General features: G+C 42.1%; 1 protein-coding gene across 1 annotated transcript; it reads left to right on the top strand.

Annotated features, from left to right (window-relative positions):
* Positions 1–7,984: 7,984 nt before the first annotated feature.
* LOC124265515 (nematocyst expressed protein 4-like) lies at positions 7,985–14,498 on the top strand. The gene is made up of 4 exons (XM_046700299.1): positions 7,985–8,187; positions 9,392–9,497; positions 12,738–12,889; positions 14,094–14,498. Exons 1-4 carry the CDS (start codon positions 8,139–8,141, stop codon positions 14,441–14,443), a joined length of 657 nt encoding a protein of 218 aa, XP_046556255.1. The 5' UTR covers positions 7,985–8,138; the 3' UTR covers positions 14,444–14,498.
* Positions 14,499–15,024: the final 526 nt, after the last annotated feature.

Raw genomic sequence — 15,024 nt, 5'->3', positions numbered from 1 at the left:
TATACACTAAACAATATACTTTCAAAGTTTAAAGTTAAAGTTACTATTATCAGTAAAAACCAACAACCTGATAATGTATCAACATGCAGAACATGAAATAACATTCTGAATATTTTGATTCTTGTCAAACATTTTGATTCTTGTCAAACATTTTGTGTCTTGTCAAACATTTTATTTTTGTCAAACATTTTGTTTCTTGTCAAACATTTTGTTTCTTGTCAAACATTTTGATTCTTGTTAAACATTTTGATTCTTGTCAAACATTTTGATTCTTGTCAGACATTTTGATTCTTGTCAAACATTTTGATTCTTGTCAAACATTTTGATTCTTGTCAAACATTTTGTTTCTTGTCAGACATTTTGATTCTTGTCAAACATTTTGATTCTTGTCAAACATATTATTTATTACCTCTATGTTTTGTTTGAGGACAGAGAAAGAAAATGAGGAAAGTAATATTTACGAAATCACATGCTATTTTTAAGATTACAGTTTCTCAATGGAGTACCGATTCTAGTACTCTTGTTAGGTTGAGTCCCTTCCAGGATTCAAACTCACACTCTCAGAATCATCTAACCCACTCAGCCACCCCGGCTTCGTGCCAATTTACACTTGCCAGAGGGTTACACAAAGTCCGTGATCTAGACTACCAGTTGTCCAATGTCCATTAAGGAAAAGATGTGGAAGTCCCGGTGGCTGAGTGGGTAAGATGGTTGACTTTGTGTGCTTGCGATTTGGTGTATGACTTTGAGAGTGAGGGTTCGAATCCCGGATGTCACTCAACCTAACTACAATCGGTACTGAGAAAGTGTAAGTATAACCCCAAATATAAAATATGTTTCATTTGACCAGTTTTAAATGGCATTGTGTATTCAGTAACGAAATCGGTTGAACTGACTATTTAATGAAACTTAATCAAACCTCTGCGCGATGACAACTCAGATGGATGTTTTGGTCTATTTCAGGACAGGCAAGCGGTTCATACCCATACCCCGGGCCAAATGCACGTGGACCCCCACCTTATTCAGGTCCAGGTCCAAAATCACATATGGCTTATCCACCCCGGAGGATACCCTGCATACCCCCCACCGGGAAGTAATCCGGCATATCCTCCCCAAGGGGGCAATCCGGCATATCCTCCCCAAGGGGGCAATCCGGCATACCCTCCGCCCCCACCTCCCCCATATTACCCTCCAACTGGTGGTCAAGCCCCGCCCCCTGGTCAAGTTCCACCTCCAGGTCCTCTTCCCAATAGCCAGACTGGTTCATCTCCTGGAACTGCTGCTGCTCCTGGTCAAGCTCCACCTCCTGGTCAAGCTCCACCTCCTGGTCAAGCTCCACCTCCTGGTCAAGCGCCACCCCCCGCAAGTGCCCCTCCCACGTCCACGGCAGGTCCACCTAATCCTTAGACTGCATCCGTCGTTGACGTTTGATGCATCTACACCACAGCAAAACGATTCTTCCCGTGCAATAAGCGCGATAGCATCATGGTTGATCTGATATCATCGGGAAGTCACTCTGTACAAGGGATGTTAAATGACGTCCGTCATTTAAATACAAGGGATGTTAAATGACGTCCGTCATTTAAATATATTTAAAGCACCTCACGCCTGCATTTTTTGTATATTACTGAAAAAATCAAAAGAGTTGTGAGATTTTGCGTCTCCGAACACGATGATTATGCCAACACTAGGACAAGATTATTCAAGATGTCAAGAGAACACAGAAATTGCCGATTCGGTTGTCACAATTATTTTAGATGCTCTTTCGAAAAGATTTTATGAAGAGTCATGCTTGACAAGAGTTCCTATGTTTCAGGCCTTAGTGAAACTTCCAAACAGTTTTGCCGTAGTCATGTGGATGGAATTTCCGAATGTGACGCATCAATGACAAACGTTATGTCTGATGCGATTCCCGTGTTCTTTTCAGGAGTAGCATTCACTTGCCCTTGCATGTGTTTATGATGAGGCATGATAAGCTCACCTTTTTTTAGAACGCCTGCTATATCACTCTTTTGACTGTGATTCATAAACACGTGCTTATAATATAAATCCTACAGTGGACTTTAGCAAAAATGTCTTATGATTATGGAGATGTGTGTGTGTTTCTTATATCGAAAACAAGAGGTTTGGAATTGTTTCCTGATAACCAAACAGGGACACGTTCCTTCATTAAGTATGACTAATGTTCCGATCGGAAGGGGCGGTGGGGTAGCCTAGTGGTTAAAGCGTTCGCTCGTCACGCCGAAAACCCGGGTTCTATTCCCCACATGGGTACAACTTGTGAAGCCCATTTCTGGTGCCCCCCTCCGCCGTGATATTGCTGGAATATTGCTAAAAGCGGCGTAAAACCATACTCACTCCGATCGGAGGAACAGACGCTGCATCTAATCTGTTTGTTGTTTGTCCTTTACCCTAGAGTTTGTTTACGTCTTGAAGAATCTCTTTATCTTTGGATAAATCAACTATTATTATAGTTATTGTTGTTTTGTTTATTTCATATCATTGCAAACAATTCAAATAATTGCATGGATGTTGTAATAGTCATTCCAGGCAGATAGTTGAATAATAGTTGAATTTTGACCCCCTTATTCTGACAGGTCATTTAATTACTGGGTTTGTTTTGTTTAATGTTTAACGCTGCAATCAGCAATATTCCAGCACCATGGCGATTGTTTGTAATAATCAGGACCAGACAATCTTGGGATCAATATCATGAGCATCGATCTGCGCAACCGGGTTTCGATGACATGTGTCAACCAGGTCACCCAGCCTGGCCATCCGATCCCATTAGTCGCCTTTTACGACAAGCATTAAATGCTGAAGGCCAATTCTGACCCGGACCTTCACACCTTTCAACATTGGGAGGTGAACCTTTTGACGTCATGTCACAAAAGTCATAATAGCGTGTATTCCTAATGCGATATATTAATTGTCCTCAAAACACGCAAGCGTAATGTCCCATTCATCGTATTATGTCATTTCTAAACCCAGTTGACACAAACCCTATTCTCGTCTCTGACAAACCGTACCGAAACATTCCTGGAAACATGCAAACTGGTATATAACGGTCAGAGGGTCGATATACAGCTGTCAGACAGTGTCAGCATCGAAAATAGTTTCAAGTAAAACCAGTCTATATTTACAGTTTGTACATATAGGCGAAAATACCAACTTGTCTTCATTTATCGTTTCCCTTTGTCATTCACCGCAACCCACCGGTTTGCCTGTTGGAGTAATTGCCGCTTATCAGAGAGAGTGAGTGAGTTTTAGTTTTACGCCGCTTTTAGCAATATTCCAGCAATATCACGGCGGGTGACACCAGAACCCATGTGTGGAATGAAACCCGGTTCTTCGGTATGACGAGCGAACGCTTTAACCACTGGGCTACCCCACCGCCCCCTTATCAAAGAGAAGCTACGTTTGCTTAGACTCTGCTGGCCTATGATAACAATGCAATGTACAGAGTCAGATGAGTGAGTGAGTGAGTTTTAGTTTTATGCCGTTTTTAGCAAATCCAAATCCAGCTGAACCGAGAAAAGCTTCCACGAAGGGTTATCTACAAGTAGAAATATAGGTTGGTGTCTTAGCTATGTTTATACGTCGCACTAATATAAGGTATTTCAAACTATCATTTTCATATTGATAACCTTTATGGATAAAATAATATCATCACTTTACCCAAAAAATAAAATACGTCACTTTAGGTTGTTTCATGTGTCGTGACGGACGGTTGGGTAGACTAGTGGCTACAGCGTTCACTCGTCACGACCAAGGCAAGGGTTCTATTCCCACATGGTTGCAATGTGTGAAGCCGATTTGTGGTGTCGCCCGCCGTGACATTGCTGGAATATTGCTGAAAGCGGCGTCATGATAAGCCAGCAATTAGGTTGAGAGAACCAAACATTTGACATACATCGTGTGTTCTGCTACATAGAGCTGTCAGGCCTTCTACCTCACTGTTTGTGATACGGACATAACTCTAGTGTGTGTTCTGCTACAGGGAGCTGTCAGGTCTTCTACCATGCTGTTTGTGATACTGACATAACTCTAGTTTGTGTTCTGCTACAGGGAGCTGTCAGATCCTTTACCACGCTGTTTGTGATACTGACATAACTCTAGTGTGTGTTCTGTTACAGGGAGCTGTCAGGTCTTCTACCACGCTGTTTGTGATACTGACATAACTCTAGTTTGTGTTCTGCTACAGGGAGCTGTCAGGTCTTCTACCACGCTGTTTGTGATATTGACATAACTCTAGTGTGTGTTCTGCTACTTAGAGCTCTCAGGTCTTCTACCACACTGTGTGTGATACTGACATAACTCTAGTGTGTGTTCTGCTACATAGAGCAGTCAGGTCTTCTACCATGCTGTTTGTGATACTGACATAACTCTAGTGTGTCTTCTGCTACAGGGAGCTGTCAGGTCTTCTACCACGCTGTTTGTGATACTGACATAACTCTAGTGTGTGTTCTGCTACATAGAACTGTCAGGTCTTCTACCACGCTGTTTGTGATACTGACATAGCTCGAGTGTGTGTTCTGCTACATAGAACTGTCAGGTCTTCTACCATGCTGTTTGTGATACTGACATAGCTCGAGTGTGTGTTCTGCTACATAGAGCTGTCAGGCCTTCTACCACGCTGTTTGTGATACTGACATAGCTCGAGTGTGTGTTCTGCTACAGGGAGCTGTCAGGTCTTCTACCATGCTGTTTGTGATACTGACATAACTCTAGTTTGTGTTCTGCTACAGGGAGCTGTCAGATCCTTTACCACGCTGTTTGTGATACTGACATAACTCTAGTGTGTGTTCTGTTACAGGGAGCTGTCAGGTCTTCTACCACGCTGTTTGTGATACTGACATAACTCTAGTTTGTGTTCTGCTACAGGGAGCTGTCAGGTCTTCTACCACGCTGTTTGTGATATTGACATAACTCTGAGTGTGTGTTCTGCTACTTAGAGCTCTCGGGTCTTCTACCACACTGTGTGTGTGATACTGACATAACTCTAGTGTGTGTTCTGCTACATAGAGCAGTCAGGTCTTCTACCATGCTGTTTGTGATACTGACATAACTCTAGTGTGTCTTCTGCTACAGGGAGCTGTCAGGTCTTCTACCACGCTGTTTGTGATACTGACATAACTCTAGTGTGTGTTCTGCTACATAGAACTGTCAGGTCTTCTACCACGTTGTTTGTGATACTGACATAACTCGAGTGTGTGTTCTGCTACATAGAACTGTCAGGCCTTCTACCACGCTGTTTGTGATACTGACATAGCTCCAGTGTGTGTTCTGCTACAGGGAGCTGTCAGGTCTTCTACCATGCAGTTTGTGATACTGACATAGCTCTAGTTTGTGTTCTGCTACAGGGAGCTGTCAGATCCTTTACCACGCTGTTTGTGATACTGACATAACTCTAGTGTGTGTTCTGTTACAGGGAGCTGTCAGGTCTTCTACCACACTGTGTGTGATACTGACATAGCTCTAGTTTGTGTTCTGCTACAGGGAGCTGTCAGGTCTTCTACCACGCTGTTTGTGATATTGACATAACTCTAGTGTGTGTTCTGCTACTTAGAGCTCTCAGGTCTTCTACCACACTGTGTGTGATACTGACATAACTCTAGTGTGTGTTCTGCTACATATAGCTGTCAGGCCTTCTACCACACTGTGTGTGATACTGACATAACTCTAGTGTGTGTTCTGCTACATAGAGCAGTCAGGTCTTCTACCATGCTGTTTGTGATACTGACATAACTCTAGTGTGTGTTCTGCTACAGGGAGCTGTCAGGTCTTCTACCATGCTGTTTGTGATACTGACATAACTCTAGTGTGTATTCTGCTACATAGAGCTGTCAGGCCTTCTACCACGCTGTTTGTGATACTGACATAGCTCTAGTGTGTGTTCTGCTACAGGGAGTTGTCAGGTCTTCTACCACACTGTTTGTGATACTGACATAACTCTAGTGTGTGTTCTGCTACAGGGAGCTTTCAGGTCTTGTACCATGCTGTTTGTGATACTGACATAACTCAAGTGTGTGTTCTGCTACAGAGAGCTGTCAGGTCTTCTACCACGCTATATTTGATACTGACATAACTCTAGTGTGTGTTCTGCTACATAGAGCAGTCAGGTCTTCTACCATGCTGTTTGTGATACGGACATAACTCTAGTGTGTGTTCTACTACAGAGAGCTGTCAGGTCTTCTACCATGCTGTTTGTGATACTGACATAACTCTAGTGTGTCTTCTGCTACATAGCACTGTCAGGTCTTCTACCATGCTGTTTGTGATACTGACATAACTCTAGTTTGTGTTCTGCTACAGAGAGCTGTCAGGTCTTCTACCACGCTGTTTGTGATACTGACACAGCTCTAGTTTGTGTTCTGCTACAGGGAGCTGTCAGGTCTTCTACCACGCTGTTTGTGATACTGACATAACTCTAGTGTGTGTTCTGCTACATAGAGCTGTCAGGTCTTCTACCATGCTGTTTGTGATACTGACACAGCTCTAGTTTGTGTTCTGCTACATAGAGCAGTCAGGTCTTCTACCATGCTGTTTGTGATACGGACATAACTCTAGTGTGTGTTCTGCTACATAGAGCTGTCAGGTCTTCTACCATGCTGTTTGTGATACTGACATAACTCTAGTTTGTGTTCTGCTACAGGGAGCTGTCAGGTCTTCTACCACGCTGTTTGTGATACTGACATAACTCTAGTGTGTGTTCTACTACATAGAGCTGTCAGGTCTTCTACCATGCTGTTTGTGATACTGACACAGCTCTAGTTTGTGTTCTGCTACAGGGAGCTGTCAGGTCTTCTACCACGCTGTTTGTGATACTGACATAACTCTGGTGTGTGTGTTCTGCTGCATAGAGCTCTCAGGTCTTCTACCACGCTGTTTGTGATACTGACATAGCTCTAGTTTGTGTTCTGCTACAGGGAGCTGTCAGGTCTTCTACCACGCTGTTTGTGATACTGACATAACTCTAGTGTGTGTTCTGCTACATAGAGCTGTCAGGTCTTCTACCACGCTGTTTGTGATACTGACATAACTCTAGTGTGTGTTCTGCTACAGGGAGCTGTCAGGTCTTCTACCACACTGTGTGTGATACTGACACAGCTCTAGTTTGTGTTCTGCTACAGGGAGCTGTCAGGTCTTCTACCACACTGTGTGTGATACTGACATAGCTCTAGTTTGTGTTCTGCTACAGGGAGCTGTCAGGCCTTCTACCACGCTGTTTGTGATACTGACATAACTCTAGTGTGTGTTCTGCTACAGGGGGCTGTCAGGCCTTCTACCACGCTGTTTGTGATACTGACATAACTCTAGTGTGTGTTCTGCTACAGGGAGCTGTCAGGTCTTCTACCATGCTGTTTGTGATACTGACATAACTCTAGTGTGTGTTCTGCTACAGGGAGCTGTCAGGCCTTCTACCACGCTGTTTGTGATACTGACATAACTCTAGTGTGTGTTCTGCTACATAGAGCTGTCAGGCCTTCTACCACGCTGTTTGTGATACTGACATAACTCTAGTGTGTGTTCTGCTACAGGGAGCTGTCAGGCCTTCTACCACGCTGTTTGTGATACTGACATAACTCTAGTGTGTGTTCTGCTATATAGAGCTGTCAGGCCTTCTACCACGCTGTTTGTGATACTGACATAACTCTAGTGTGTGTTATGCTACAGGGAGCTGTCATGCCTTGTGCTGTGTTGTTTCTGCTGTTAAAGCATGTCCTGTGTTGCGGTAGACAGCAAAGCCTATACTTTTTCTTAAAGCTTTAAGAACCGTTTCAGTGCAGATAGGTGACACTCCCCTATTCTTACTTTAATTGATATTTAATGTAACCAATTGGTTGAGAATTTTATGACCTTACATAACACTACACGCACGGACTCATTGTGTGTTTGTTTGTATTATTTGTCGCCATGGCGGTGTTTACTATTGCGCGTGAAATACCTGGAATCGTACAATAGCGTTTTTTCTCAGAAACTGCATCTGATTGAGGAAAGGATTTAGTCGCTTCTATTATAGTGACGAGTACGTTTTGCAAAGACCCACGTCTCTATTGGGTTGAATGTGATCTAGTCGAGGAGTACTTCTACGTAATAATAGTGGTTTTGTATTGATAATTTGATACTGGCTGACCATGGATGCCGTTTTACCAGTTGTTGCTCTTTGTCTTGCATGTATACCAGGTGAGTGCCAAATAACTATTACTTTTGTACAGTAAACGCTTATACTATCATATAGACACTGATACGAGCAAACGCTGTTGTTGTATCATATAGGGATTGATGCGAGTAAACACTTGTTGTATCATATAGGGAATGATGCGAGTAAACACTTGTTATATCAACACTTAAGATGGTATCATATAGACACTGGTACGAGTAAACACTTGTGTGTGTGGGGGGGGGGGGATCATGTAGATGCTTATACCAGTAAAAGCTCAGTATAATATCATATAGACATGGATACATGTATCGCCTAGTAACAGGTAACAATTGCCTTGCTGTTGTGTGTTGTATCAGATGGACACTAGGAAATGGCATGCCTAGCAGATGCGTCCATGTAGTATCAGATAAAAACTGGCACGCAGTGAACACAATGCAGGACAGCGACTAGCACATGACTAGTTGTAGTGTCAGATAAAAACTGACATTATGTGATAAAGCGAATAGCATATGATTAGCTGTATTGTCAGATAAACACTGACACTATGTGGTAAAGCGACTAGCATATGACTAGTTGCAGTGCCAGCTAAAAACTCACACTATGTGATAAAGCGAATAGCACATGACTAGTTGTAGTGTCAGATAAAAACTGACACTATGTGATAAAGCGAATAGCATTTGACAAGTTGTAGTGTTAGATAAAGGCTGACACTATGTGATAAAGCGACTAGCACATGACTAGTTGTAGTGCCAGATAAAAAATCTCACTATGTGGTAAAGCGACTAGCACATGACTAGTTGTAGTGTCAAATAAAAACCGACGCTCTGTGATAAAGCTACTTGCATATGACTAGCTTTAGTGTCAGATAAACACTGACACTCTGTGATAAAGCGACTAGCACATGGCTAGTTGTAGTGTCAGATAAATGGCACGGGTCATTGACAAGCACACAACACCTGTCAATAGCAGGTAGGGGATCCACAAGATGCAATGACATATTGAAAACTTGCGTCCATGCTTACAATAGGCTTAGATATCTAAACCAAATTTGACCCACATCATTGTTTTCTGTTGAATCAATGATTTGATTCTTAACAAAATGTGAATAAGATAGATCGCCAGCACTTGTATGTTGGTCGTTCATCGCTTGTTAACTGCTGGGTATTCTGTGAAACACGTCATGGCAGGGCATTTTTTGAACGGGTTTGACAATATTTGTTTCAGGCTGCCTTGCCTCTGTCTACTGCTACAGCCTTGACGCCTTTACCGTCAGGTATTGCCCCGGGGTTGCTGATTATTGCTGCGGAGGGTCGTGCTGCACCACCTTCACGTGAGTGAATACCGGGATGATGTTCTCTGACTGATTATAGGCTCTGACTGAGGATACACTCGGACTAATTGAAGGCTCTGGCTGATGATATATGCCCTAATTGATGATAGACCCAAACTGAAGATATACCATTGCCGACTATATAACCTGTCTGTTGAAAGCTCTCTGATTGATGATATATTCTGACTGATGATAACTCTGACTGAGTGTCCTGACTGATGATAACATGACTGTTGAAAAAACTGACTGATGATATACTCTTACTCGTGATATACTCTGCCCGATGATAACTCTGACTGATGATAACTATGACTTGTGATATTCTGACTGATGATAACTCTGACTGATGATATACTCTGACTGATGATATACAATGACTGATGATAACTCTGACTGATGATATACTCTGACTGATGATATACTCTGCTGATTATTCTGACTGATGATATACCCCGACTGATGATAACTGACTGATGATATTCTCTGACTGATGATATACTCTGATACTCTGACTGATGATATACTCTGACTGATGATAACTCTGACTGATGATATACTCTGACTGATGATAACTCTGACTGATGATATACTCTGACTGATGATAACTCTGACTGATGATGTACTCTGACTGATGATAACTCTGACTGATGATAACTCTGGGTGATGATAACTCTGATGATATACTCTGACTGATGATAACTCTGGGTGATGATATACTCTGACTGATGATGTACTCTGACTGATGATGTACTCTGACTGATGATGTACTCTGACTGGTGATAACTCTGAGTGATGATAACTCTGATGATATACTCTGACTGATGATAACTCTGGGTGATGATAACTCTGACTGATGATGTACTCTGACTGACTCTGATGATGATAACTCTGATGATATACTCTGACTGATGATATACTCTGACTGATGATAACTCTGATGATGATACTCTGACTGATGATAACTCTGACTGATGATGATAACTCTGACTGATGATAACTCTGACTGATGATAACTCTGACTGATGATATACACTGATGACTGACTGATGATATACTCTGACTGATGATATACTCTGACTGATGATAACTACTGATGATAACTGACTCTGATGATATAACTCTGACTGATGATAACTCTGACTGATGATATACTCTGACTGACTGATGATAACTCTGACTGATGATAACTCTGACTGATGATATACTCTGATGATATACTCTGATGATATACTCTCTGACTGATGATATACTCTGACTGATGATAACTCTGGGTGATGATAACTCTGATGATATACTCTGACTGATGATAACTCTGACTGATGATAACTCTGACTGATGATATACTCTGACTGATGATAACTCTGACTGATGATATACTCTGACTGATGATATACTCTGACTGATGATGATATACTCTGACTGATGATAACTTGACTGACTGATGATATTCTCTGACTGATGATAACTCTGACTGATGATAACCTGACTGACTCTGATGATAACTCTGATGATAACTCTGACTGATGATAACTCTGACTGATGATAACTCTGACTGATGATAACTCTGACTGATGATAACTCTGACTGATGATAACTCTGACTGATGATATACTCTGACTGATGATAACTCTGACTGATGATGTACTCTGACTGATGATAACTCTGACTGATGATGTACCCTGACTGATGATTACTCTGACTGATGATATACTCTGACTGATGATAACTCCGACTCATGATATACTCTGACTGGCGATAACTCTGACTGATGATAACTCTGGGTGATGATATACTCTGACTGATGATAACTCTGACTGGTCAAAACTCTGACTGGTCAAAACTCTGACTGATGATATACTCTGACTGGTGATAACTCTGGGTGAAGATAACTCTGACTGATGATGTACTCTGACTGATGATAACTCTGACTGATGATAACTCTGACTGATATACTCTCTGACTGATGATAACTCTGACTGATGATGTACTCTGACTGATGATAACTCTGACTGATGATAACTCTGACTGATGATGTACTCTGACTGATGATATACTCTGACTGATGATAACTCTGACTGATGATATACTCTGACTGATGATAACTCTGACTGATGATAACTCTGATGATGATGATATACTCTGACTGATGATAACTCTGACTGATGATAACTCTGACTGATGATAACTCTGACTGATGATAACTCTGACTGGTGATAACTCTGGGTGATGATAACTCTGACTGATGATGTACTCTGACTGATGATAACTCTGGGTGATGATAACTCTGATGATATACTCTGACTGATGATAACTCTGGGTGATGATAACTCTGATGATATACTCTGACTGGTGATAACTCTGGGTGATGATAACTCTGATGATATACTCTAACTGATGATAACTCTGGGTGATGATATACCCTGACTGATGATAACTCTGACTGATGATATACTCTGACTGATGATAACCCTGACTGATGATAACTCTGACTGATGATAACTCTGACTGATGATAACCCTGACTGATGATAACTCTGACTGATGATAACCCTGACTGATGATAACTCTGACTGATGATAACTCTGACTGATGATAACCCTGACTGATGATAACTCTGACTGATGATAACTCTGACTGATGATGTACCCTGACTGATGATAACTCTGACTGATGATGTACTCTGACTGATGATAACTCTGACTGATGATGTACCCTGACTGATGATTACTCTGACTGATGATATACTCTGACTGATGATAACTCCGACTCATGATGATACTACTCTGATAACTGGATGATATACTCTGATGATCATAACTCTGACTGATGATAACTCTGGGTGATGATATACTCTGACTGATGATAACTCTGGGTGATGATAACTCTGATGATATACTCTGGGTGATGATATGCTTTCTGTCAATATTTATCAATGACTTTTGCAATACATTCACTATAAAGGGATAACCGGGTATTTCTTGTTAGCATTGCGAAAAGGGCTGGGCAGAAGGGGAAAATATGCAGTTGAGGGACTTTGAGACAGAGACCAAGGTAATAGTATTAAAGTAAGAGCATAAATTTCTACTGGGGATGGGGTGGGGTGGGGGTGGGTGGTGATTTAGATAAGATAAACTTTACATTATTCTACGTCGGAATGAAAATTCATTGAAACACAGAAAATTTTCAGACGGCCTAATGTTGGGTAAACAAACTGTTACTCATAACGATGATTCTCTTCCAGCACCGGCATCATCGTTGCAATTGTGTTAGGAGCGATCTTTGGCCTCGTCGTCGTGGCTGTTACCATCCTCGCCATCGTGAAAACTTGCTGCAAAACGGGGACAGGAAGAGTCATCCAACCACAGCCTCACTCGAGTGTGTTTGTTACGTCAGGTAAGCGGGAATCTTTACAGTTAACGTGAAACGTTTAAGTTATTTAAGCTATGATACTAAAGACATACATCGTTGTGTCGAACATTATTGTGTCGAACTTCGGTTGTTTGGAAATAAAAGCCTAGTCTCAGCGTATTCTGTGTCTAGTAGTCATTTTAGGGTTGTCTCTGAGGAAAAGCCTGGTCTCAGCGTATTCTTGATGTAGGCATAATTTTACGGTTGTCTCGAAGTAAAAGCCTGGTCTCAGCGTATTCTAGGTCTAGTCATCATTTTAGGATTGTCTCTAAGTAAAAGCCTAGTCTCAACGTATTCTTTGTCTAGTCATCATTTTAGGGTTGTCTCTAAGTAAAAGCCTAGTCTCAGCGAATTCTTGATGTAGTCATCATTTTACGGTTGTCTCGAAGTAAAAGCCTGGTCTTAGCGTATTCTTTGTCTAGTCATCATTTTAGGATTGTCTCTAAGTAAAAGCATAGTCCCAGCGTATTCTTGATGTAGTCATCATTTTACGGTTGTCTCTGAGGAAAAGCCTGTTCTCAGCGTTTTATTTGTCTAGTCATCATTTTACGGTTGTCTCGAAGTAAACGCCTGGTCTCAGGGTATTCTTCGTCTAGTCATCATTTTACGGTTGTCTCGAAGTAAAAGCCTAGTCTCAGCGTATTCTTTGTCAAGTCATCATTTTAGGGTTGTCTCTAAGTAAAAGCCTAGTCTCAGCGTATTCTTTGTCTAGTCATCATTTTAGGGTTGTCTCGAAGTAAAAGCCTGGTCTCAGCGTATTCTTGATGTAGTCATCTTTTTACGGTTGTGTCGAACTTCGTATAACCTTAGGTATTTAGAGTCGGAGTGGCAAATACCGTACATTTTCGGATGCGAACCGGATTGAGTCACACTGGCTTGAATGCAGCCCCAACACGCAGTCTATCTACCTTGGTCCGTCCAACTTCGACACATCGATGTTTAACTGTACATCATACTTTATTGTATAATATTTTTCAAGCATGTAGACGATCTTTAATGTGACAGGGAGGCCGTCATTATTCTCGGAGAAATGTATTCGCTCGTGAATTTGTATCTACCATAATGATATGTCATGAAACAAGGAAATACAGCTAATCGGGTCACCAGTACATATGGCAGTTACGTAATGCTCCACCTGTGTCATGAAAACAACTCTCATCTGCAATGAACATTTTGTTTTGCATTTCAGGGCAGAGCGGTTATCCACAATATCCCATGCCAACTGCTGGTGCTGCTTTTGTTAATCCAGGGCCCGCTCTAGCACCAAATCCAGCATATCCACACCCAAAGGGCAATCCAGCATATCCGGCACCTAACCCCCCACCATATTACCCCCCACCAGGTGGTCAAGCCCCACCCCCTGCGGCGCCTTCGTATTCCTATCAAAGCCCTGGGACAGCCCAGCTCCCTGGTCAAGTTTCACCCCCTGTTGTAGCCGCAGACCCTGGTCAAGCTCCACCTCCTGTTGTAGCGGCAGACCCTGGTCAAGCTCCACCTCCTGCCAGTGCCCCTGCACCGTCTACTGGGAACGGTTCATAAACGTGACGACGTCATCATCGTTGATTCAATTCCACGAGAAAAGATGTCTTGAATAGGTTAGCAGCCGAGTATGTCATTATATACTAATGGAATAAAGTAACTGTGCATTATATGATGTTATGCCATTTGTTAATTCAAAAAAGATAATAATAACATGATTTGCTTTCCTCAATCACTGTTTAACTGTTGGCAGGATAATAGCGAGAACTATATGATTTGACACTAGGTATCGTTACACGCCTTGACGAGATGTGATGTCAAAAGTCAGTTCACAAATTCACGCATCGTGTGTGTCCACCATTGGCGTTGATGCAGGCTTGACAGCGACGACGCATAGATGTCACTAAGCGATTGAAGAAAGCTTGGGGAATGTTGCTCCATCTGTGAACCAATGCTTGTCACAATTCAGCTAACGTCAATGGCTGATTTTGGGCTTGACGTAAACGTCTCTCCATTTCATCCCAAGCGTGCTCAATAGGGGACAAGTCCGGAGAAACAGCTGGCCAGAGGAGTCCCGGAATGTTCTGCTCTCTCGGGGCATTATTTTGCTGAAGCGTCAAGTTAAGTCTCTGTCCTTACGT

This window comes from Haliotis rubra, unplaced genomic scaffold (genome assembly GCF_003918875.1).
Source record: "Haliotis rubra isolate DU_JTF1 unplaced genomic scaffold, ASM391887v1 Scf981, whole genome shotgun sequence".
Taxonomy (NCBI): Eukaryota; Metazoa; Mollusca; class Gastropoda; order Lepetellida; family Haliotidae; genus Haliotis; species Haliotis rubra.
The sequence above is the reverse complement of the archived record's forward strand: the minus strand, read 5'-3'. Positions and strand labels throughout refer to the sequence as shown.

Coding starts and splice junctions, on each gene's coding strand:
- LOC124265515 (XM_046700299.1), top strand. CDS start 8,139: ATGGATGCCGTTTTACCAGTTGTTGCTCTTTGTCTTGCATGTATACCA. Junction 9,498..12,737: donor TCGTGCTGCACCACCTTCAC/GTGAGTGAATAC, acceptor ATTCTCTTCCAG/CACCGGCATCATCGTTGCAA. Junction 12,890..14,093: donor GAGTGTGTTTGTTACGTCAG/GTAAGCGGGAAT, acceptor TTTGCATTTCAG/GGCAGAGCGGTTATCCACAA.